The 26,162-nt window shown below is 46.9% G+C and overlaps 1 protein-coding gene across 2 annotated transcripts in view; it reads left to right on the forward strand.

Annotated features, from left to right (window-relative positions):
• The first annotated feature begins 4,427 nt into the window (after positions 1 to 4,427).
• The window catches only part of SFMBT2 (Scm like with four mbt domains 2), a 127,367-nt gene continuing 105,632 nt past the window's right edge, over positions 4,428 to 26,162 (forward strand). For both annotated transcript variants that reach the window (XM_054185975.1, XM_054185985.1), the window contains exons 1-3: positions 4,428 to 4,552; positions 19,006 to 19,175; positions 25,523 to 25,617. In XM_054185975.1, coding sequence (XP_054041950.1) covers positions 19,070 to 19,175; positions 25,523 to 25,617 — 201 coding nt within the window. In that variant the 5' untranslated portion in view covers positions 4,428 to 4,552; positions 19,006 to 19,069. The remainder of the gene's footprint in view (positions 4,553 to 19,005; positions 19,176 to 25,522; positions 25,618 to 26,162) is intronic.

A 26,162-nucleotide genomic window follows, 5' to 3' on the forward strand; every position in this document is an offset into this window, starting at 1 on the left:
CGAGTGGCTTCACTATGAACCCAGGAGCAGTCCCACAGAGAGGAGATGTCTGTGGCAGAGGAACAATTCACAGGAGCTGCACTTGGCAACGGAGATGGCCCCAGGTGATGTCTCATGGGTCTCCTCTCTGGCACCGAGCTCCTGTCAAACAGTTTCCCTTCTTCAGCTCACGCAGGTTGGATACCTCTATCCATCCCCAAATAAGTCCCCAGTGTCAGCTGCACAGCCGTGCCCCTTCTTGCAGTGAGTGCGGCTTGATGGCAGCATCCCAAAGCAGGCAAGTGTCTCCCCAAAGTGGAGCTCCTCAGGATGTAAACCTGGCTGCTACCAAATAACTTCTGCCTGGTATGAGAGTGTTTATCACAGAGGGACCTTCAGAGCCTGATTTTGCCCTTTGACCTATAGAAAGGTTGTCTGAGATCCTACCATTTGCACTACCTGCAAGGCTAATGCCATTTACTCGTGTTTATGAACATGTCTAGACACTGTGTGCAGCTACAGACCTCATCTCGAGGCCGTGTCAAGCTGGTGGGATCCTCTGAGCCCTTTGGGCACCTGCCTAAATTGGGACCAGAGGTGGATACCGAAATGCACATCCATCTACTAATCCTATAACGTCCCCCAGGGCATTTACCTTCCTGAGCCAGGAGAAAAAAGAGAAATTAGGAGTGTTAATGCTGTAACATTTTTGTGTGCGTACATGCCTGTGGCGCTTTGTGTAGGGGATCTTCTTACATCCCCACCTCTCCTCCGAAGACCTGAACCTGCTGAAGATGACAGCCTGGAAAATGGAAGAGGGTTTGTGTATTGATAATCTACTCCAGAGATCAGAAACTCCTGATATCTGATCTAAAGTAATGGGGCTGGCTGAATTTCACTGGGTTGGACACGTTTCTCTTGTTCATCTGTGGAAAACTTGGGCTGGGAACAGTTACATCCTTTGGGGGTGATCACCCGAGGCAAGGGCAGATGGACGATCATTGCGACTTGGGTCTAAAGCTAAAACAACAACAACAAAAAACCCCCAAAAATTTCAAATGTGAAACTTCTAATCCCAACACGAAATACAAGTTCAGGTGTCACGTAGCTACCAGCAGATGTGGCATTAAACAGCATGGATAGCGGTGAAATTAATGGAGCCAAGTTGCTTTTGATCCGTTGAAGATCCATCCCTGAGAACACAGTGGCACCAAGGCTAAAACTGGAGCTAACCTCGGCGTGGCTTTTTCGTCAGGGACTAAATCCATTTATATCTTGGGATACTACGCTGGGAAAATTCAGTGTTTCTCAAAGCACTTTCTTTTTTACAGTGATGCTGTAAAAGGTAGCATTAAAAAGAAAATCTCTCTTTAAAATGAAATTATGTCCACTAAAATGTCCACTAAACTTGTTTGTATTCTCTGCTGTGAGCAAGATCCAAAGTCTTTGCTGCCAGCAGGAGCCACCATAGTCGTCTTCAGATCAGACCTAATATAAATCTGCACCTTTTCATTCATATCTGAAAGCCTTATTGTAGCAGCCACTTAGAAAAAATTCCGAGGGGATTTTCTTCCTCAGCCTTGGTTTTTTTTTTGTTTTTTGTTTTTTTTTTTTTTCTTTTTAATCCACCTCTTTGGACACTTTCCACAGAGCTAATTTAGATGACAGACTCTTTGGACGAGGATAATGCTTTCTTCTATATCTCTATGTCCAGGGCTAAATGCACTGTCAGTGCTTCAGAAATACTGTCTAAATAAAAATAAAAGAGGGCAGGGCAGAGAAAACCAAGGCCAAGAGGGAAGAAGAAGCTTCAGAGAGGTCGGTGGAACCAAAGCTCCTGCAGAGAGCACTTAAGTTTGAATGGGAACAAAGCACAAAGGCATCCGGTGTTAATGGACAGGAGATGGAGAAACATCTGAAATGCTGGGAGAGCTGCTCTGGCTGCATCCCTGAGCTGGATGATGGGATGGTGGTGTCACCTGCCACCAGCTCTAGATAGAAATCCGCTGCCGTGAGAGGTATCTCGGTGTGACCTAATTTAGAGCAGGTTAAAAGGAGCGAGAACACAGACATTGTGTTTGCAGAGCATCTTCCTTTCAAAAGTGCGTTGAAAGTCTGAAATGTCACCGTGCTGAAAATGTCAACCCCTTCCACGATCATCTGGAGAAATGGGACTTCAACACTTTCCTGGCAGCTGTTGGGTTTTTGGTCTTATTTTGAAGTTCTGACAGTGTTCCCTTGCTGTTTTGAAATCCCATCCATCCTCAAGCCTGGAAAATATGAACTGCTCGATTTGTATGTTTTACAGGAACTCTGCTGGAACAGGAGGGGCTGAAATCATCTCCGTGACCTTTCAGAGATTGACCGTGAATGGCAAGAAAGTGGATTGTGGTGAAGAAATGCATCATCTGCGATATATTCTGAGCAACCTGATCTAGTGGGAGATGTCCCTGCCCATGGCAGCGGGGTTGGAACTAGATGATCTTTGAGGTCCCTTCCAACCCTAACAATTCTATGATTCTGTATTTGCTCTTTTCTCCAGTCTTCGTTATCTTGTCCACAAATGTATCCCAGAAAAAAAAATATTTAAAAAAACACACTTTTCTTCATCTCTGTTGCATTCCTCACTTGTCTTCTGGCACAAAACCCCTGTGGTGAGGTGATATGTCCAGGAGGCGCTGGTGGAAAAGAAAGGGCAGGGGGAGAGTGGAAGAGAAAGGGGATGGAGAGGCTCAGCGGTGAATCCCCAGCAAGAACCAGTGCAAAGGATGCTGGTGATTGCAATGGGACAGAGGAGAGCTGGGGCCACACGTGGGAAATCGGTGTCCCTGCAGCATTCCCTTGCTCCTGGGAGAAAGGATGCTCGCAAAATCATCTGGAAACTTCAAATCTTGGTTCAACAATGAGCAGAGAAAAGCAAGTGGAGACAAGCAATCGCATCTGAGCCTATGGGGTGAGATGCAAACTTGACAGCCCAGGTGTTGCGGGGACACATACCAGTGCTTAGGGTAAATTTCACGGGTGGAAAGGACAAAGCCCGGGACTGGTTGCTGCCCTGCGGCAACGATGCCCCTTCCCTCCGCTCTCCTCCAGACCTGTTGAATATGTGTGTGCTATGCCAGCCCCTATCCCTGAGGATGCTCCAAAAGCATACACTTGCACCCTCAGCCCTGTCAGGGATGCGGCCCCCGCCTGCCTACAAGAAGAAGGGATTTGGGGCTCCAAAAATCCCCAGCGAGGAGCATTATGCAGCCCCTGCAAAGAGAGGAAGGGAAATTCCTGCAAAATACACCTACAGCCCCGCGGCTGAGCAAATCACGGGAAGGGAAAGCTCCGGAGTCGGCCGGGTACCACCGGTCGGAGCATCCCGAGTAACCCCTGCTGCAGGGGGGGCTTTTATCCCCAATCCCGCCCCTGGGGATGTTTCTGGCACCGCTGGGAGCGGGAATAGTCGGGGTCGGGGGACACGGGCGATGGTGCCGGTCTTTCCAGCCCTGCATAAGGGATGGTTTTCTCGAAAGGAAAAATGAAAAAAATAACAAAAAAAAAGAACAAAAACCCCAGAAAAATCCCGCAGTGTGGCTGTACGTGCAAACACACCCCCCTCAACAAAGCACAGCCGCACACACCGCCGTTCAGCGCAATTCTGCCGTGAATCCCCTGCAACCGCTAAATAAAGAAAGAACCAAAGAAGGAAAAAAAAAAAAAAAAAAAAAAGGGCAAAAAACCCCCCACAACCCAAACCAACGAGCAAACGCCAGAAAGTTGTGCGGCTGCCTGCGCGGAGGGGTGCGCACCAGTTGATTTTGCACCTTGCCTCGTGCCTTCGCCTGCTTTCATTTTTATTTTTAATTTATTTTCTGCGAGAGGGAACAAACAGGTAACGCAGGAGCCTGGCGGTGCGGGGGGGGGACGCGGCGTATTTTTTTCTTTCCTTTCTTTCCCCATCTCCTTCCCTCGCCAAGTTTCTTCCCGAGACGAAATTAGGGGAAAAAAACGAAATAAAATGTTGCGGGGAGCTGTGTGGAGGAGAAGATGGGGAGGCAGAGCCGGCGTTGTAAACTGCTTTTATGCTTATTTTAGCGCATTTTACGCGCGGCCGGCGAGACCCCGCTATCGCTGCGCGCTGCCCCGCACCGCGGAATCTCATTTCACGAGTGAATTTCAACCCTCCGCGCTGTTCTTTAGTCCCGTTTCCCGGCTCGGGGCGCGGAGGCACCGCGGGCGCGCAGCGCGGCGGAGCCGGGGCGGTGGTGGTTGGGATGTGTATGAGATTTTTTTTTCTTTCTCTTTTTTTTTTTTTTTTTGAAACTGCTGAAAAAGGTCACTGAAGGAGTTGGCTGCTAAATCAGTAAAAAAAAAAAAAAAAAAAGCCCTAAAAAGAGAGGCAGGCATGCGCACTGCGCGGATGCCATATTGGAATGAGTCTGCCGCGAGTGCGGGCGGAGGGACGGGTCGCCTCCGCGCCGCGCAGCTCCGCGCACCGCGGGGAGCTCGCCGCTGAGGCGCGGGGGAAAAAAAAAAAAAAAAGGGAAAAACAGCCAGAAAAAAAAAAAAAGCCAAACTTGCCCAGGTAAGGTACCGCACCCGGCAGCCTCCCCCCTAAACCCTCCCTGGCATTTCCCTTTATTTTATGTATTGGGTTTTGCACCGCTTGGGTGGAGAGAGTCGCTTTCCCCCTTCCAAGATATATTAAAAATATTTTTTAATTTTTTTTTTTTTTTAAGTGGAGGAAGCTGGGTGTGCAATTTTTTTATTTTTTTAAATTTTTTTTCTTCCCCCCCCACCCCACCCCATTCCAAAGGGGGAAAGCCGCGGTGGAGTTGTTGGGAAGTGTTTGCGGGAGGGTGGCGGGGCAGATGCCGGTACCTGGGATGCTCCGTGGGTGCCCGGTGGGCTGGGCACGGCGGAGTTCCCACGGGCAGGGTGCGCGGTGCCCGGGCAATTAATCGCAGTATCGCATTTTAGATGTTCTCATTTCTTTCTTTCCTTTTTTTTCCCTTTTTTTTTTCTTTTTAAAGTAACGCCTATCGTTTTAGTGCTTTTCTGATAACCGCTTGTGCAAGCTCCTTTCAAATTTACTGATGCACATCTTGGAAAGAGTTATTTTGGGGCTGCGGGTGGGTTTCTTCTTTTTTTCTTTGGGGGGGGGGGAAGCCGCTGCTAAAGGCGGGGAGGAAGAAAAGAAAAGAAAGCGATCAGCTGTGCCAAAATGTGCAGCCCTGATCTATACATATTTTCCCGTAGCGCTCCCGAACTGCGGTAAATGAATATTTATAAAGCTTGTCAGTTCAACATGGCGGGTTAAGGTGTCTTTAAAAACTGAAAATAAACATTTTTTTGAGAGGAGAAAAAGAGGAGAGCCGAGGTGGCACACGTTCGGTTCAACTCTCTTTTTGTTGCTCGGAGAGGTGCGCTGGTGAATTAAAGGCGAAGGGAAGGGGATGGGATCCGGTGTCCATCCCCCCCCCCCGCCCCTCTCCTGCAGGACTCACTGGTAGGAAAAGTATGGGGCGTTTGTGTGTGCTGGGGGGAAACCAGGAGAAGGGGCATGCAGACTTCGGAGCCCGGCCGGTTTGCCTTTGAATGCTAAAATTACAGCCATGCCACGAGGAAAAAAAAAAAAAAAAAAAGAATAAAATAAAATGCCGAGAGACACAGCGGTGATTTATTTTGCATTAACAGTAGACGTGTCGTGGGATGAGATGTCCTGTTGGAGCTGTCAAGCCTTCCCTGCTCGCCTCGGCGCGGTCAACTGGGGCTGTGGGTTGGTTGGGTGGTGGTGGTTTTTTTTTTTCTGTCGTTTAGCAAAAACGTTCTGAAATTGCTACGCACGGAAATTTGGGCTGCCAAACAAGCGACTTTGCGTGCCCCAAGGAGCGTCTCTTTTTGCAGAGAGACCCTAAAAAGCCCACGAGGAGGGAGGCGAATGGCAGCTTTTGCACAGCAAGGGGACGAGAGTTTGCGAGGAGTTTGCAGGGAGCTGTTTGTGCCCTTCCCGGCTGCTTTTTTTTTGCAGATGTATTTTCCAGGGTAGCGGAGGAGCGAGGCAGCCTCGGAGGCAGGCAAAACTTCCTTCTTCCCGTGCGGAGTGCGCTTCGTCGCTGCTGTTCCTGGGATTGTTTCGTTGTGGTTACAAGATGTTAACTTCGGAGCATCTGTGTTTCGTAGCCGTGGGAGGCGATGGGAAGCTCCAGCATCGCAGGCTGTCAGTGCCCCGGTGGGGACGGAGGAGCCAGGGAGCATCCTGGGGGGGGGGGGTTGGGGGGCGAGGGGGGGGGGGGGTCGGAAAGAGCTGGTCTGCCCTTGCCTGTTTCCCTGCACCTCTTGGAGATGCTCTCCACAAACCCACCGTGCTTTTATTCAGCAGGAGCGGTTGGAGATGCTGTTTGCACACCTTGTCACGCAGGCTGAGGTTTCCCCTTCCCAAAGGGCTCTGCTCCATCTTCCCACCCCATTTCCCACCCCCCCTCCTCCAGCCCCCAGACCCTGCCAGGACCAGGCTTTGCTGCTCAGGGGTGCAGCAAACTTCCATCCCAGGATACAGTGGTGCGGAGGGGGGCAGAGGCAGAGGAGAAGATGGGGGGACGGGGGGTGGGGAGGATTGTGATCTCTCATCAAAACAGCAGAAAACAGCGGTAATTACAAGCAGAGCAGCTTGGAAGGCGGCTGATGAACAATGGTGGGACTCCAGTGGCAAAATCCAAGAGCCGCAATGGAGCGGTCTCAGCCTGTGGGTTTTTTTTTTTTTTTTTTGTGGGGCGGGAAGGGATGGAGCCATTGCGAAATGGGAAGCTACCTCCCCCTTCCGCCCCCCTGAAGTTTGCTGCCTCTCAGACAGGGCAGTTTTTAAAATCCGATAGTGCCCCTGGTGCCCTGGGGAAGAAAATGTTGTAGCAGAGTGACCTGGTGCCTGAGCAGAGAAGCAGCTTTGGCTGGTTTTGTGCTGTGGATGTGAGGATGGAGGGGGGCTGCGAAGGTCCGTGCTGATCCCTCTGCATCTGGGCTCTCGCCCCTCTTCCCTTGCTTCACTTTATTTTTTTTTTTATTTTTTTTTTCCCCCTTGGCCTTGGCAGGCATCCGCTTAAAAATGGGAAAAGCAGCCTAAAATGTCTCTTTCCTTGCAAACTGTGCTCTCTGATGGGGACACCTTGCTTTGTGTTGCCTGTTTTGGGCTCTGCAACGGACACCCCACCCAAGATGGGGTGACACCCTGCCACCCCCCCATCTACCCGAGGCCCTTTGCCCCCTCAGCCAAAAGGGGCTGTATTTATGGGACCACTTTGCTCACCCCCACCCCATCTTTGCTGCCGTTTCCCTCAGCGGGAGCCCGGAGCCCGCGCGTATCCCTCCATCGGCGCCAGTGAGGTTGCATCAGGGTTAGCTTTGGTGGCACCAGCAAAACCTCCTCCGAGGACTTTTTTTTTTTTTTCCTGCCATGTCAGGATTTACTGCAATTTGCTTTTCCTCCCAAGAAGCCTCTAGGTACCAAAAAAATGTGATTTCCTTTGCTGGGGGCGAAGGGGGAGCAGGTGAGGCAGGTTTTCTCCCCGGGGTTGGGAGTGTTGCCTGAGTGAGCGGGGATGGAAGTGGCTTTTTTTATTCTTCTTTTCCCTCCCCAACAGATTATTTACGGAAGGGAAGAAAATACTCTCACAAGGCTAATAACTTTAGTGCTTATAAGGGATTAGGTCCTAATAACTCCTCTGATAAGATGGAGGCTCGGTGTAATCTGTTACTAAGTGAAAATCTAAAAGCCATTTAAATAGATACAGCAAAGAGCTATCAAGAGACTAGTGCATTGTAAACAACAAGGAGATATCTTTTTACTGATTTAAGGGGGTTACGTGGGGGTGGTGGGACAGTAGATGCATTATAAGCGAGACAGTATTTCATTTATGTATTAAGAAAGCATTTACAAATATTCAACAGATGTTATAAGGACGTTGCAGAGGTGGAGAGTGTTTTCGCACAGATGTAAGAACATCTGTAGAAGAGAGCATGTAGTTATATAGCTGTGATTATGAGTGATAATTGACTGGACAGACAGTTGACGCTTTAATGAAGCATTTGTTAAAACTTTATGGTAGTGTTACTAGAAATAGTATAAACACTGCAACCGTCAACTCTTCAGACTGGGGTTCTTTTCCCCCCACCCTTGGCTTGTTCTGTGCTGAACGTGCCGCTGGCCTATGAAATAAGTACATGTATTTTGAGTCGTCGTTTCTGGCCTTTTGCAGCCACGGGGATGTTGGCCTGATACAACGAGAGGATGGGACATTACCTTGCTGAAGGACAGGACGTGGTAGAGAAGGTGCTGGCTTGTTTCTTTAGGGACTTCTTGCTAATTCCTGTTGGTGTGGGGTAAAGAGAGGTACAGAGAGTGTCTGAGGAGGTTCTCAAGGGTGGTGGTGGTTGAAGGAGGCGGCTGGTCCCTGACCCTGTCCAAGTGACAGAGGAGTTGTGGAAAGCTCCAAAACCTGGGACAAGTAGCCAAAACTTGAAGCAGAGGAGCCAGAGGCATGTTTCTGAAGGTGCACAGAGGAAATTAATGTGGTGACCGCAGGGGCCATGTTTTAGATGACCTGAAGGCAATAGAGGTGTCAGAGGTCTTCTATTGCTAGTCAATATGGACACACACAGAGATGATCAGCTGGTGCAACAGGGTCCTCAGTGCCGAGAATGAAATGCTGCCGCTGTTGTTAATAGTGATGCTATTTGCAAATATTGGGTTTATTCTATCATTGTAATGTGCTGCTCCCAAGGAGCGTGTTTTTTTTAGGATTAGAGCAGCCAATGGTACCTTGTAAATATTTAAATCTCATCGTTTGAAAGTGTCGATCTTTGCATGGTAGTCATCTCTGATGAAACCGGTCAAATCCATCCATAGGTTTCTGCCAGAAGATTTCTCTTTACTGTATGTTCTGTGTCTCGGGTATGACTCCTACAGTGATTAAAAATGTTTGGGTTGCAGAACAGGAGAATGCAGAAATATCAGCAAAGACTCATACACAGACACTGACATTTAAAAAAAAAAACAAAACTTCTGAAAAAGTTTATTTTGAGATTGGCCTTTTGCAAGACCTAAACAAAGCATTCTGGAGAGGGGCGGTTTGGAAAATGTGTTCACAGTTATTCCGTTCTTATGAATCAGAAGCATTCACTCTAAAATTAAATAGTAATAAAAAGAAAGGGGGGAAAAAAAAACCCAACAACCCAAGCAGTTCTTGACAGCTGACCGAGAGATCATTTCTGAGTAGGTGTGAGGCTTAAAAAGGGGATGTGCAGAATCTGTGCTATTTTTACTCTCACTCACGATTCTCGCTTTCATGATTAATGCTGTTAACGTCGCTGGGCGGTGTGTGCAAGGGAGTCCTGTTTTCTTGGGTATAGTCCTGAGACACAGTTTGAATGTAAGTTATTGGAAAGTTTTGCCTCTATTTGTTTGGCAAGGAAAATTAATTGCCGCCTCCAAAATCCAGGAGGTGACATTATCCTTGCCCCTGCAGTGTAGGACATCAGGCAAGATGACCATGGGCTAAGGATCCTTAAAGTCTAAGGAACCATGAGTCCCTTGCCAGGACTTTTGGGTAGAAGGCAATAGCTTTCCTGGATGCATTAAAAATATCCCTTTAAGGAAAGGACAAGAAAAAATAGTATTTAACTGTTTGTTGGAAGGCGTTTTGAGCAAGGTGCGGGTGTAAGACCAGACTCAACGATGCACCATTGCGTGGGTGATAGTGGGGCTGGTTAAACCTGGATGTCGTGGAGCAGCTCACGTGTTCATCATGGCATCTCTTAGAGGCCACTTTGGAACAAAATGGAATCTAATTTGTCTTTTCTTAGGGAAGCGGGGTGGAATTGACACCACAAATATGACTTGCAGGACTCTGAATTAAAATGTCGTCTGGAATTTGGTTCTGGATGGACCTTGGCAGGAGTCTGCTGGCTGCCCTCACATGCCCGTGGTGAAGGGAAGGGTCCTCCTCTTCCTGCTGTTGTACCAAGGGGTGGCAGGAGATGGCTGTGAGGGCTGGTTTTTTTTTTTGTTTTTGGCAGATCCTGCCAGTTGGTGAAGCTGCTTCTGGATGTAAAGTGCTGAGAGGGATGTACGTGTGTGTAGGACTGAGCCCAAATGCTGATCAGCTGTGCTGCTTAAATGAACCAAACGGTGCCAAGACCTAAAATGTCATTTTTCCTAAAAAGTGTTGGAATCAGATGGCAGATGTTTCCTGGATTCCGGTTTGCATCTTTTATTTATTTATTTTTTTTTTTCTGGAAAACAGCTCCGACTGCTGCAAAGCACCACACCATAGAAGGCAGAACTGATTGCCCCAGGCGATGGGAGTTTTGGCTGATGAGGGACTTCTGAATTGGGCCTCAAATTAAGTCCATGAAAACAGTGTTTTGTGTTTCCCGCTGGGTGACTTCTATCTTGGCTGATCAGTCCCATTCAGGGGGTCTGACGGATTTTTTTTTTTTTTGATCCACGTGGCTGGTGTTTGGCGATGATAAGCATCAACTGAGATGTTTCAGGATGATAAGCAGCTGTGCGTGTTCAAGTTATGCATCGAAAAGGCTTCCTCAGTTCATCTCTGTTTCAAACACAGAGGCGGGAGAAGACAGGGCATTGCAGATGGTGGATGTTGCTCCTGCGCTTCTTCCCTGCAGCTCTTTTGCCTGTTGCAAAGGGCATTGGGGATACTGATTCGGTCTTCTTCATGGCCCTGATTCAGATCAGAGCTTTAGAAGATGCCTAATGTTGAATGTGATGCATTCCCAAAGTAGTTGGTGTATGTTTGGTCCTTAGCATGGGCAGAAGCAAGGGCTACGAAGGTGATGAAGGGACTGGAGCATCTCTTGTACGAGGAAAGACTGAGAGTCCTGGGTCTGTTTAGCCAGGAGAAGAGAAGACTGAGAGGGGGATCTTATCAAATGCTGATCAGTATCTAAAGGGCAGGTGTGAAGAGGATGGGGCCAGATTCTTTTCAGTGATGCCCAGTGACAGGACAAGGGGCAATGGGCACAAATTGGAACACAGGAAATTTTGTCTCAGCATGAGGAAGAACTTTCCTTTGAGGGTGGCAGAGCCCTGGCACAGGCTGCCCAGAGAGGTGGTGGAGTCTCCTTCTCTGGAGATCTTCCAAACCCGGTTGGATGCATTCTGGTCCAACCTGCTCTGGGTGACCCTGCTTTGGCAGGGGGTTGGACTGGATGGTCTCTGAAGGTCCCTTCCAGTCCCTGACGTTCTGTGAAGTGCTTTACCGAAGTGGGGCTACATCATGGAAATTGCCTGTTGAGTCAGGGAGAAGGCGACAGACACCTAGTAGGTGACGGAACAGCTGGAAACGAGAAAGATTAGTACATGGAGACCTCCATCTCCCTGGCCTGGCACCTTGGGCTGACATTTATATCTACAGAAAGAGGATGTAAAATGTCAGTGCTGTGGCGGGGGGGGGGGATTTTACAGCTGCTTGGAGTGAGCATCAGTAATGCCAATGCAGGGCAGGGGAGAGGCAGCTGCTCACCTTGCCTGGCTCTTCGTGGGGCCAGATCCTGCTGTTGGCGTCCAAATTTGGGAGCCTTCCCTGCCAGCTGACGTGGGAACCAGGGACAGGATCGTGCCATGCACATGTGTTGTGTGGGATGCTGAAGGCATCCAGGGTTGGCAGGGACGGTGGCAGGGGTACAGGTGTGGCAGCAAAGCCGTATAACCCTTGGTTATGGAACATCCAGCTCATTTGGGAGAAGGGAAATTTAATGAAAAAGTGCTTTTAATTTTAGAGGTTTCATCTAGTCCTCAGTGAAGTCTGTGGCAGGCTTTTGCTTTAAGTCCAGCTCTGGGTCCTTATGCTATATTTACGCATAGGGCAGCTAAAAGTGGAATGCGTACCTCAGTCAGACATCTGTGTGCTTGCCTGTCATCTGTCTCTCTTTTTTTTTTTTTTTCTTTTTCCTGCCTAATACTGCAGGGCTTTTCACTGTAAACAAGTTAGTTTCTCTAATTAGGTTTATTTTACTTTCTGTTATCTTATCTTACTGCTATTTATCTCTGTGCGTATCCTGGACTCCGTGGTGTGCCAGGTAGGGAGGATGAGAAAATTGCTTTGTGAAACAGGTTTGTCTCTGTCGACATAAAAAGCGTGAGGCGTTAGGCACCAGTGCTAGAAGAGAGGAGAGCAAGGACCTGCTGAGTTACAGAGGGCTGTTACCACCTCATATAATCCCTTCTCCACCATGTGTCTTCAGAGAAGTTTGGTTCCTGTCCTTCTTCCCTTTCGGGGTGGACAACTGGGACACTCCCCGCTCTGATGGTCCTTCTAATTTTCCATTTTTGCGTGGCTTCCCTCCAGGCTTAGTCATTTATTTTCTGTGCTGCTGCACAAAAGATACTGATGCTTGACCTCAAGAGCAGAACGATCAGCCCTATTGAGCGGCTGAAGCAGGAGCGCTGGAAGGGACCTCCATGGCTTGTATAGACCATCTCTTACCCCAGGGCAGGATTAACTGTACCAAGATCTGTCTCTGTACAGATCAGCCATCCCAACCCCTCTAAAAGCTGAGTCTCTGTGCCTTTCCCACAGTCTGATCCACTTCAACAGATCCAGTATGTATTTCCTATTTTCTTTCTCGTGCCCAAATCAAGTGCCTCCTCCTGCAGTTTAAACCCAAGACTTCCCCTTCAATCCACCAAGAACATGGAAAACAGATTATACGCTTTCTCCATTCAGCTTTTTTTAATGTATTTGAATATTGTGAACATTCCTGCTTCTCCAGATTAGATGGGATTTGTTTCTTCCACCCCAGAGTACATCTGAAGTAATACAGCGCTGTTCAAAGCAGTAATTTGCCCCTAATAAAATCCTGTGGGGCATTCGATATGAAGGAGAAATTGTCACTTGATATAAGTGAAAACATTTGGTGAGGGAAGCTCTCAAATAAATAATTAAAAAAAAAAAAAAAAGGACAGGAATTTGGAGGAAGCGATCCTTAAAAGGTTTCCAACTGGTACTTTGTCTGAGAAGAGAGACAGGCTCTTTCTCTAGGAGGTGAAAGCTGTTCCTTGATGTGTTCAATAGCCCTTCCAAATGAGCCTCCATTTGCATTGTGTGGATGCTCAGGGGGTGTAAATATTGTGGCAGGCTGCCACTAGCAATCCTGCGTGAAGTATGGTTTTATTTAGGGACCTCTGCCTAGAGGAGCAGATTCCTTTCTCAGCCCCAGTGTTAGTCCTGTGCATCCTCCTGCTAAACGCAATGGGACGATTTGCAGCATTGGCCGTGAAGTAGCTTTTTGGGGAGCTGGAGACTGCATTTATTGCCTCGCATTGCCTGCACGCTCTTGGAGGTGGTCTCTGAGTGTTGAAAAAAGCTCACCTGCATTGCTCAAAACAAAGGATGGAGATCCAGACTTTTTGACTCGGAAGGGAACGCTGTTGACTTGGCTTGAGCTGTAAAATGGTTGTGTGTGTTGCGATTTGCAGCGTGACCGTTGAGAAGACTGTTTTCAGTGTTTACTGGGGCTGGGATCCACTGGGACATGGGTATCTCCAGGTTAGCAGGCAGTGGGGGCAACCAGAAGGGCCGCAGGAGCGCAGTGTTGGGTCAGACCCTCCTGATGAAGGTCAGAGTCCCAAAGTGGAAAGGAGATGCCATGGAGAAGAGTACTTGAAGGTGGGCAGGATATCAACTTGGTATTTTTTTTTCCCTGATTTTTGGATGATGCCTGTTCTCGTATTGTGTCCCGTGGGTGAGAAGATGCCTTGGTGGGTCACCTGAGGAGGGGAGAGCATGATTCAAGATCAGTCTTGTGGTGGCCAACTCGTATGCTTCCTAGACCTAGTCCTAGGGGGCTGAATCCCCCTTTGCCCTGCTCCACATACGGGGCTAGTGTCGTATAGCATCCGAGAAACTCACTTCTGTTTGTTTTCTGGCAAACTTGGATGTCTAAAATCTTAAATGTAAAATCTTCACAGGTGCTGCACCAGGACAGCTACCCCCTAAGGTTTGTTCATCTCATCCGAGTTTTGGGTGTTTGACTTAAACCACACAAATCTCCCTTTGGAGATGGTTTCTCTCAGCTGCAAATTATTGACTAGGTGAGACATCCCACCTGAGACGGGCAGGATTGGTGGGCATCGTTTCTTGTAGTGCTATTTCATGGGGAGGTGCTGGAAAAACCCCAAGGTGAAGTCAACAATAGTGTCAGGACCTGGTCCTGTATCACTTGTGTCCTACCTAGGCTTTTGCTCCATCTGCTCAGGCCTAGGTGCCCTCATTTTACCTGGTGAGTATTAGGTGTTGGCTATATAATGTCCCCCCACCCTTACCATTTGGCCAGGTGGGGGACATTAGCGGGGACATAAAAAAATAATGTGTTCTAGAAGTAGGATGGGAGAGGAGGTAACTGGGGTGACCATCTCATCTCTGGGATTGGGTTGAGGCAGGGCAGGTCTCAGCACAGTCCTGTCCTGCTTCCTGAGACCCTCAGCACTCATTGCTGCAGTTTCCTAATTGCTCAGGCAGGTGGATCTGGTCTCATTTTTTTCAAAATGGTTTCCTTGATCGCTTTGCAGTGGCTTTTTCACTCATGGTTCTTCAGAAGGCTTGAAGATAAGTCTACATGAGATTAGGGAAATCGGCTGAGGGGAGACCTTATCAACACTTATAAATACTTAAAGGGTGGATGTCAGGAGGATGGGGCCAGGCTCTTTTCAGTGGTGCCTGGGGACAGGACAAGAGGTAATGGGCACAAAATTGAACATAGGAAGTTCCATCTCAACATGAGGAGGAACTTCTTTACTTTGAGGGTGGCAGAGCACTGGCACAGGCTGCCCAGAGAGGTGGTGGAGTCTCCGTCTCTGGAGACATTCCAAACCCGCCTGGACGCGTTCCTGTGCAGCCTGCTCTGGGTGACCCTGCTCTGGCAGGGGGGTTGGGCTAGATGATCTCCAGAGGCCCCTTCCAACCCTATGATTCTATGAAATTGCACATGGTGGTGCCTGGCTTTGAGGAGACTGGGTGAAATTAGCAGATGCATTCACCAGGAAAGTCCGCTGGCAGCCCTTACTGCAGCCCTGCTGCCCTCATCAAGCGGCTTCTTATTGAGAGGTGGGACCATCTCAAGTCAATGAATGTCACTGGATATTGGAGGCAGGGGCTGGATCTTTGGGAAAGCAGTGGGATTTGCACTTCACCACCACCCAGGACTCAGCAATACATTGTCACGACTGATGCACTCTCCAGGCAGGAGGTTTCAAGGATTTAAGATCTTTTTTGCATCCTCTGTTCCAGCAGCCTGCCTTTTTTTATGTCAATCCCAATTAACAAAGCATGTATTGGAGGGAGAACGTAAGTTTTTCAGGGCTAACTCTGGGAGAGAGCCGTAGGGTGCTGGGTTTGTGTGTGTGGGTAGGGGACCTCTCCCTACAGGAGCTTGCTCCAGAGGGAGGAAAAACAGGGTGGAGTCGACAGGAGATGAGAAATACGAAATGGTGCGGGGAAGCCAAGGCCAGCACTTCTACGAAGAGCCAATATTGATAGAGATGACAAGGCAGCGTGTTTGAGATAATTGTGTGGCTGAGACTGGCAGCCGTGGGAAGAAGGAAATAAAAGAGACTTTTTTAATATTGGCTTTTTTTTTTTCTTTTTTCTTTTTTTTTTTTTTCTGCCTGTGAATTAAGAGTCCGGATCTGAATTAAATACCAGGGGAATGGGAGCTGCATGGGGGAAGAATCAGATCAGTCTGAACCACCGCTGTGCAGAAACAATGAACGAGGGATCTGAAACCAGGGAATATCGCCCCCCCCGCCCCGCTCTTTCAGATGCATTTTGTAATATTTGTGTCCCTGCCTGGTGTAGTGTCACCTTGAGCCACTTCTGCTGTTGTTTCCCATCCCCTGGTTTACAGGCTGGCGATGTGGCTTGTGGTCCTTAATTTGGTTCCCAGTGGACACACATCTCTTCAGATTTACGGAGAAATGGGAATACGGCAGTGTGTGCTGCTTGTGTGATGTTGGTGATTGCAGGCCAGTCAGCATGCTACTGTTAACAGTATGGCTGGGGACTCTGTTTGAAGTGTTAATTAGCAGCAATTAATAAGAAGTGAAAAATTAATACCCGATGTCAGCTTTCTTTGCTAGTTAGTTATATCAACACCAAGGCTCGGAGCTATCTGGAAGCTTATGTTTGCTTAAGAGTTTGGTCTTGTTGTCACATAGTATTGGGAAAACACTTAAATGTTCTCCTGCCGTAAATGGTAAACTAGTTAATCCCAAAATAAGAAGATAATCTATAGCCTCTGACAGATCCAGTTTTCTCGGGATATGGATGCTTTTGACGTGACATTTCAAAACCAAGAAGTTGTCCGTAGCTTAAGCAAAAAAAAAAGACTTCCATTAAAATAGAATTAAATAAGCAAAAGTGTTGATGACATTGCTGAATCTGGCTAAGAGATTCTGCGTTGTCCGCTTTTAATTGAAGTGGGCTCAAGCCCAGCCCCAGATGTGGCCACCAGGGATGGATCCCAGCCACATGGCAAACACCTCAGACGGATTCCTGCTGTTTTTCCCATCCGTTTTCCATTTCTGATGGGAAATTCCCCGACCCAGGGGAACAGGCCTTTCTCGTGGGTCTGGTGGCAGATTTGGGGCTTGACTGCATAAGAACCAGCAAATACCGTTGTCGTCTGATTGGACACCTTCACGTTTTTATCAGCTCATAACTTTGTCTTATCAGCATCATAGGAGCATCACAAGATTTAACTACCAAGGAGCTTATCTTTCTTCTTGGTATTATATCGTTACCCCTGAGTTCTGTTTAAGATGATTGATTTGTCTCTGTTTCTCTCTGTTCTTTGCATTATTATTATTATTTTTTAATAGACCAAGATTAGCTTCCATCATTGTCTGATCCTAAGCAAAAATGAAACCAGCTGAATCCACCCAAGGTTTAGCTTCTGCTGACACCTCCCGTCCTCTCACGTTTAATGAGCCTGATGTGAAAACCTGATACTTAACCAATTTATTATTAATGATATTTACGGAAGTATTCTCTACCAAAGGAGAAGTGTTTTTTTTACTTTCAGTAGACTGATTGCTTCTAGTTTCATAGTTAATTGAAACTTAATATACACTGGGGATGAGTGATATATATGTTCTGAGGTTAGCTGCACTCAAATTACTCATAGTATATAATACACTTAATTCATTAGCAAGTCTCATGTCAACAAAGAATAAAGATGAAGTGCTGTAGTGTCCATCACGGTGGGGAAGTGATCGTTATTTATGTAGTGCTCAAAGTATACTAAGCACTTTGCAAAGAGACCAACATGAATATTGCTCTGAATTCTTTTATAGTGTCCTTTTTTAAAAAAAAATATTTTTTTTTTCCTTTTGTTAGCATGTCCCTTTGGGGTGGAGAACACAAATTGCTGATGAGGGTCTAACTTTGCCCAAACGACCTTCAGCTGGGAGTTGTATCACCTGCCTTGGTAATCTGCTTGTACCAGTGATGCTTTGTGAAACACCCATGGTTTTAGCATGGTTTAATTGCAGTTGCCACCGTGGTTCAGTTCATGGGTATCACGCTTGCACTTGACATGCTCCTCATCTTTTTCAGTTCCTGCTATAACTGCTCATGCACGGCCATTTCTTCCTCGCAATTTTCACTGGAACGAAAAATCTATGACAGAGCACTCTATCTCTTTCTATTTTATAACCACCATATCTGGTCTTCCTGAGTAGTAAAACTTTAACAATCTTATTACCTCCTGTTTTGCCTGGCCTCTGGCAGTAAACTTTCTTCCTACTTTTTGTCATGCTTCTTGCATTTGGCATCGGTGCTGCCAGTATAGTCCCCTCTGTCATGCAGGTCGTGGAAGCATCCACTAATAAGCGGGACCAGTCCTCCACATCGTATATTCTAGACACGCGCCTTCCCTACTATCTGTCCTTGCTTCAGCATATCTTGTGTGAATAGCTGGTTCCCTCTGTGCCCGTAACCCAAGCTTAGGTTTCTCTTTTTCAGTCCTCCTTTGACACCTCATAATTCATCACCATCTCGGAGAGTTTTACGGAAAAGCTCACTTTGGAGCTCTTTTTAATCTACTCCTAAAGGTGTATCTCTGGGTGTTGCTTGTCTGGTGGCTTACTGTAGCTAGAAATATAGTTCTCATTTAGTCTGGTGTCTGATTCAAGATCTACTCAGTCTCTATTCCCTTTCTCATATCATTTTTCATCTCTGCGTGTTTTTATTCCACTATGTGTTTACTATGGTCATTCCTTCTAGAAGAATCTCCTCTGCCAACATAACCCAATCTACACCTGAGTTGATGTTTGCTGCCTTGCATGGTACTAAGTGGTGCAGCTCCCTTTGGTCAGTCTTCATTGAAAAAAAATTAATATGATTGCAGCCACCACTATCTCATTAGGGTATTAATATGATTGCAGCCGCCACTATCTCATTAGGGTACCTGCATTTTGTAGGCTGAACTTTAATCTCTAGAGTTATTCCAGCCTCTCCCAAGTATTCTTCTTTCAGTGTTTCCTCTGTTTCTTTATCACAAATCTCCCCCTTTGGAAGTTTGAATATTTATGAATGAGAGATAGCTCATGCAGGGTTAGCCATTGATAAGTTGGATGTCAAGGGCTGGACTTGTTGGAGAAGGATTGAGTTGGCTGTAATTTTTTTTTTTTTTTTTTGCAGGGGTTATGTTGCCTTATGGCAGCTGGACTGAACTTTTAGAGGTGCATCCTTTGTGTTGAATACTGTGGATGCTGTTGATTACCTCCTTATCTTGTCTGTTGTTATTATTGTTGTTATTACTATTTATGATATTATTGCCACTAAGGGGGAGATGTCCTTCATTGTGGTTCCTCATCCAACTCTAGCTTCACCTTGGAGGAGAGAGCAGAACTGAAGGGTTACGATCAACATGGGATAACTTGAAACCCATTAGGAAAATGGGGATGGGTTCCACCTATAGGTGTAACGAATCACTTATTGTTTCTTTTTATTTTTCGTTTAGTTTGTCCTCTAGGCGGTCCCTGCTGCAGGATGAATTAGGAAGGCAAGGACTCTTCCTCTGAGCCATGGAGACAAGGGCGTCTTTTATCACCACCATGCAAGAGACCCAGCATCTCTCCCCAGAGAAGGGTCAGAGCCCGGCCAACGGCAATGTGGAGCAGTTTGATTCAGGTGAGCTCTCCTTCACCCCCATGGGTTGTCTTCACTGGTACAGCCTTCTAGCTGATCACCGGTAGAGGTGGGGACAGCTGTGTTGCCAGGGGAGCATTGGGGATGGTTGTGCAGCTTGAAGGCCGTGTTTGAGTCTTGTGGATTGGACATGTCCCATATCATGGAGTACTGAAGTGGATCCCTGGTTGATGGGCTGGGAAGCTGGAGCTTTTTCTCTTCTGTATCTCTTCTACAGTATGTAGCAGCTCTTCAAAATTTATACAAAAAGCAATGGAAAACCTTTCCCAGGACATCGTATTGTGTTCTTTCTTTTAATTCGTCCCAAACCACGACACCCATCCTTTCTTATTTTGTTGGAGTTTCGTGGTCAAAAGAGGAAATGAACATTCAGAAATTACAGCATTCCTCCCTTGTTCTGACCCTTCACCTTCGTTTCCTTTAGAACATTTTTGAGTGCTTCAGGTGAGAGAGCCTCACAAACATTAGGCCAGCCAGCGGAGAGGTGGTTGCATGTTGTCCTTGTGCTCATGGGTATGACTGGATGCTCTGTAGTGTTCTGGGATGGGCACCTAAAGGTGGGGATTCACTTTACTAAATTTGGGCACTGTCATGGTAGATACAGAAAAATAAGTGCTAGCTTCTGGTGATTTCTGCTGAAATTAGGTGCTTTAACTTCCCATATCTAGCCTTAACAGGAGGAGACTGTACCTTATGGTGAAGATGCATATTATGACTAGACCAAATATACTTTCTGATGCCAAAATGGGAGACCCCTCTTTATACCATCTCTTCTCTTGCACCACCTCTGCTGCCCATCACACCCTGGGCTGAGTAAATCAACTCACTAACCTGGCAGAAAGGTAATCCAGAAAAAAAGAAGTCAATAATTTTCTGCCAGCTGTGTGATTTGAACTGTGTGGAGGAAGAGGAGAGCACAAGAGCACGTGCTGGTGGGAATGGGACCTCTCCCAGTGGCACTGAGTTGTTAATTTGTCTCAGCTGTAACGTGCAACTTCATCCTTGCTCTGTGTTTGCGTGGGAGAGCTCAACTGATGAACTTGTGGAGAGCAACGCAAGGGTTCGTTCTTGCATTGTGGTACTTGTGTTGGTGCTCATGTGCTTGAATGCTTTTCCCAGACTCGCTTGCGTTTGTGTAAGAGCTATTTTTGACAAAAGGATCCTAAGATGTAAAGGGCAGATGAAAGTCTGGGGTTGCAGGTGGGTCTCCTAAAGGGATGCCTTAAATCTACTGCGGTGGAAATAGGTGTCCTTACCAGTGGTGAATCACTGATTCAACACTCCTCAAGCGCAACAGTAGCAGCCTTGGGGTGACTGCTTTAAAGCTCTGCATGCTTTGCCTTCAGCGTCTTTTACATCTTTTCTCTCGGGTGGTGCTATCTGTGCTTCATTGGTCGGTGCTGTGCTGAAGTCGTTTGCAACGTTGTGTCTTTGGTCTGCTTTTCACCGCTTCTCCCTCAGCACTACAGAAATTTGGCCACCCAGCCTTTAATTTCTTCACTTCTTGTAGTGACTCCGTGATTTTCTCTGATGCCACCAATTGGAAAGTTGTGACTGGTCTTTGAATCTTTGCCATGTTCACTAATGAGTTGGTTGGGGGGAAGACTCACAGCAATGTGAGACCTTCCCAGTTAAACTATGAGCCGTGGTCCTTGTCGTGACTTTGTAAGCCCAAAAAGCTTAACAGGTGAGGATGGGCTGTCTCGCACAGCCCCTTGTGCAACCATCTTCTGCAACTTTTACCATGAAAATAATAAACAAGGGCACCACATTTGGCCTGCAGGTTGCCAGTGGCCACCTGGGCAACACTTAGCAAGTAAGTGCATTATGCTTGTGCAATTGAGATGGAAGTGAAGGTGGTCTTTCAAGAGGTCAGCAGGGCTAGAGAAAAGTGAGAAAGATGTCCTTTAAAAAATGCAAACTGGCTGTGTTGCACTTAAAATGTGTTTGAGATGTGGGGTAGTACCATTTGTCTTGCTGTTATGCTTATGGATTCCGCTGGGCTCTTAAACTCCGCATGTTAGGTGGGACACGGAGAGATGGAAACTTTCCTGTGCTGTGGGTTTGCTAGACCACACAAAGTTTTTGTTTTTTTTTCCATGGCGTATGCAGTGGTTCTGGTTATTTCAGGTGGCTTCAAAGGGAAATTGGACACAATTATGGAAGAAAGATGCATTGTACTGATTGCTTAGAAGCCATGTTTGTTGAAAGAAAACCGCTGAATCAGAAATAGTTGGATGACAGGAATTTACCTGGGGAGAGGGTCATACAAGGTTGTCTTCTTCTAACGGATGTCTGTTCATCCAGGAGGAGGCAAGGGATGTGCAGCCTGATCTAGTCCCCATTGGATCCATTTATATCCATGGGAGAGAGGTGCCTCGAGGATGAGATTCATTTGGCCAATGGTAGACATTGGTTTTGGAATGAGAAGAATTGGCCTGTGGTGCCTAAATTTCTTTGGGGATGTGGATCTCGGTGACTCTCCCAAGGCCATGCTGGAGCTTTGTTGTTGATCAGATTCCCCCACTTTCCTCTCTTGGTGGTTAACTGCTAAAGCATTTCAGTTCTCTATTCACTCAAAAAGTCATGAATCTATCTATATGCTATAAACAAGATAGCTAAGCAATTTCCCACAAATACGTTCTCCTTCAGTGAAGCCTGGAAAAAATCTGTGTTTCTGGAGCCACAGGTTTTGGGTCTTTTATCCCCTTTATATCCCATAGCCAAACATCCCAGGAGGCTGTTAACAACTGGAACAGTTGCATTTTTATGGTGTCAATGCACGAGCACTTCAAAGCCATTGGGAGGCTCACAGATAATGACTTGTTGATTTTATTTTCCATCCTGGGCTTGTTTATACGTCATCGTATTGTAGACTAGCCAGCCTTGACTCTTTCATTAAGAAAGAGCACTGGGGCTAAGTACCAGTAATTGGAAAGGGAGATGATATGTAAAATAGGCCTAATGCCGAATTTGTCGTCTTGCAGGGCGCTCTGTGAAATGCTGGCACCTGAGGTTTTGCAGCTCTCCAGGACTTTGTTCTTGGAGCATTGGACTTGAGGAGTGACGAACAGATCGGCTTTGTGATAACCACTTTTCAAGTGGGCACAATCTTTGTTGTCATATATTAAGAGAGACTTTGCATTTATCTATCTGCGTTTCAATCGGGGGATCACCAGGCAACTGAGAGAGATTGGGAAGAGGTGTCCCCTTCTCCTCGGCTGTAGGGCTTTTCTGATGGATGAGGAGATTTGTGTAGAGCCCTGTTACTGGCACGGATGGGGTTGGGTCCCTTGGGCTGGTCTCCTCCCTGGGCCATGCTGTCTCTGCTCTGGATGCCCCCCCACCGGATTTCTAGAAAGGAACAAAGTCCATTAAAAAAAACCACAAAACTTTTGGAAACTTACAGTCCCTTCAAAATCCTTTGAGATAAATTGAAGCAAAATAAAACACTGATACTGTGGTAAATGAGTATACCCTGACATTATTTTTACAGACCTTGTAAAAAGTAATTTCCTGATAAAGTCTGCAGATAAAACATGTTGGAGGAGTCAGACTTGTGATGTGGCGGAGGGAAATGAATTGGCAGGCTGCAGCTCTCACACTGCCTTCCCCCAGGGTCTTGAAGCCTCTCTATTTGGGTTTAGAAAGGAGAGATCCGGGTGATATTTCTTTAAACAGGTGCTGTTGTGAGTTTTGTTGGACTGCACGTGAACAAACCTGCCGGTGGGGCTGTGGGAGCAGGGGGGCCAGTGAGTCTCTCTGTGTTGGCACGTGGCAGAACAGATCATGGGGAGTAAGATTATGAAGTGCGGAAGGACTTCTTGCATCCATAACAAGGAGCTGTAATGCTGACACAATTAACGTGCTGTTGGCAAATTCTGGAGAAGATTTTGTCACCTTGGAGACGTTGCTCCCTGCAAGGGCTGGAGGTTGTATGCTGAACTGCCTAAAAATCCCTGCTTCCACAGCTCTGTGGAGTGACTCCTTCCCATAGGACTACTGAGGAAGGCTGGAGAAAGGGAGATGCTTGTCTGGACTCATCCAGCAGGTTAGAGCAAAAAGCAGTACTAAAAACTGAGAACATACAGGGAGTGTCATGGGCTGAGGGAGATGCCTTGTGCTCTGAAGTAGAAGTATCTGAGCAGAAGAGAAGAGAACCCAGGGCTGACCTGGAAATGTCCTGTCCGTGTCAGATGTCCTGAGGTGAAGATGTCCTTGGGGTTGTTGAGCAGCTCATCCCAACACCACAAATGCGGTCGGATGCAGAAGCGGGGAGCAACCAGGCAGAGGGATGCACTTCTAGCTTTTTGCCTTTTGCTTTTCATATCAGATGTTGCTGACTTTTAGTGGGTGGTTTTGCTCAGGGTAGAAAGTTGCTTAAGAATCGGAGTAATTTTAAGCCTGGGATGGATAACTGTGTCTGCCTATCTACTCATGGACTAACGTACTTTATTTTAGAGGCTCAGCTTTGAAATCTCTGGACCTGGCTCTTCTCTAAAACATTAACTCCACAGGGTTGTAGACATTAAGGCTAACAAATTTCCCTGATGATCAAAGTTGCCTGCCTGCATGATATAGATGAAGGAAACTCGTAGCAATTTTTGCACCAAGCACTTATCTTGTGGTTAAGCTGTGACTTACCTTTTAGTCAAGAATGAGCAAACCCCTCATTTTGGGTCAAATATCTCAAACGGGGTCAGCTTCTCTGCCTGGAGCTCTTTGCAATGATTGCAAGCAAGACAACAAGGCCCGTCCCCTATTCTACATTGAATTTGTCTATTTTCAGGTTGTAATCGTGGAGGTGTGTTATTTCTTGTCTTGCTGAGTTGAAAAGTCATCCGGTAGCCACTTTGTCACGGGAGTAAATGTTGATTTACATCTTCATATTTAAGCGGGTTAATTGAGTTTAAGGCAAGGAGTGAGACCTTAGACTTGATGCAGCAATGTGCAAAGCGTGTAACAGCGATGACAGCTCAGTGCTCCTCTCTGAACTCCCAGACAGATCTTTACCCTCCACCAGCTCTGTCTCAAAAACCCTCTTCTGATCCACTTTTTTCCCCTCACCTATGTATGTCTGGCTCCATAGGCAGCAAATAAAACCTGTATCTTCCCCTTTTAATAATGAGAGATTCCCATTGCACAACATAATTTTCTGGTCCTGAAAAGTGGAGACCTGTAGCAATAATTGCAATAAATTAACCCTGCTGTTTTCTTCATAAAACTGTCTGGGGAGGTTTCTTAATTCAGTTTGTCATGAGTCACTTTAATTACATCATGACCATGCTGATGAATGTTTGGGCAGGTAAGGGTCTCGCAGAGTTTGCCTGATAAATGCTTATTGCAAAGAGCTCATTGCTAGACTGTAAATATTTTTGCTCTGGGGATGAAACTGGGTTTGTGAGATTGCTTGGGAACAAAATGAAAACAATCAGATTTGGCTGATTTTCTGTAAGTGAAAGAAGGTTTATTTTTAATTATTGCTGTGTGTGTTTCGGCGATGGTTTGAGGCCTCAGCTCTGCTCTACTGAGCGCAGTTATAAAGAAAAAAAAAAAAAAAAGAGAGTAATAACATCAAGTCCTTCACCGTGGGGAAGGATCGTGTGGGGCAGTGGTGCAGATGGGGGAGGCATGATGCAGAGCCTGCACCTGAAATGGGTCAAGGACAAGCGCAGGGAAGAAGTTATTAATAGTGGTCTGGTGAGGGGTGGTGGGGGGTTTGGGCGAAAGCAGCTATAGTTTTGGGGGAAGAGGGAAGCGCGGGGGCATTGGCTGCGACTTCTGGGTGGAGGGATGCTGAGGAAGGAGGAGAAGGGTGGCAGGACTGAACCCGGGGCTCCCCAGCCCCAAGGGTTGGGGTGTTTGCTATACACTCTGCTCAGCCGACAGAAGCAATGTCTAGTATTATGGCCACTGCTGTAATTAACAGCGCTGGGTGACCCGATTTTGGGGCACGAGCAAGGCCATCGAACCCTTGTGATAGCGGGCAGGCAGCCACCTTCCTTGCAGCAAGAGAGTCATCAAATACAAAATAAAAGAGCACAAAGTGCCTGTTGCGGTATGACTGGTTTGTTCCCCCGCTGCTGTGAAAGCAGAGTCATTTCTGGTCTCCAGGTCTCGGCTGATGAAATCCCAAAGTCTGCTGAAAGCGTAATAAGAGTCGGTCAAACTAGATAAGCACAGATCTTTAAAACAAGCTTTCTGTTTTCCCTTGTGTTGGTGTTTATACTGGTTGCCATTCTCACCCTGAACTCTTCGACACAACTTTTGCCTTCTTTGGCTGTGTTTTAGGCTGCCTTTTTTTTTTTTTTTTTTTTTCCTTTGACCAGATGAGGGCTCCAGCATTGAGGACACAGACTTCAACTGGGATGAGTTCCTGGAGGAAACAGGAGCCAGCGCTGCTCCCCACACCTCCTTCAAACACGTACGTGCTTTGTCTGAGCTTTGCTGGTGTTGTGCGCGTTTCCTCTTCTGGTTTTCAGGGGGTCCCTGGAGAACTGAGGTGGGGTCTGACCATTTTGGGGAGAAATTGTCCCTCTGTGCATGCAGCAACCTGCTTAGGACTGGGCCCTAGCTGGCGTTAGGTGTTAGCTCAGAGCGCTGTGTCTATGCCACTGCCTGATCCTCTGCCTTGGGTTCAAATTTTCCATTTTTGAGGGCTTTTGCTCTCCTTTTGCTTATAGTGCACTTTTTTTTTTTTTCTCTTCATCTGTTTTTTCTTCTCTATTCATTGCTGTCCATCCCAACCTGTGGAGATTCATCTTGCAAGAGTGCTGTGTTTCTCCAAAGTTGTCCTCTTAATGCAAGGTTTACTGATTAGCAGGGTCACTCAGCACTATTGTCCATCATGGCCCATAGGAACCCATCTCTCAGCCTCCTGCTTGGAGATGCTGTCTCAGGAGCGTGAGAACCGAGTACTTGGCTAGGTGATGCTTTTCCTGGGTAAAAACGTGGCTCATATAGACATCC

Source organism: Rissa tridactyla, chromosome 1, assembly GCF_028500815.1.
Source record: "Rissa tridactyla isolate bRisTri1 chromosome 1, bRisTri1.patW.cur.20221130, whole genome shotgun sequence".
Taxonomy (NCBI): Eukaryota; Metazoa; Chordata; class Aves; order Charadriiformes; family Laridae; genus Rissa; species Rissa tridactyla.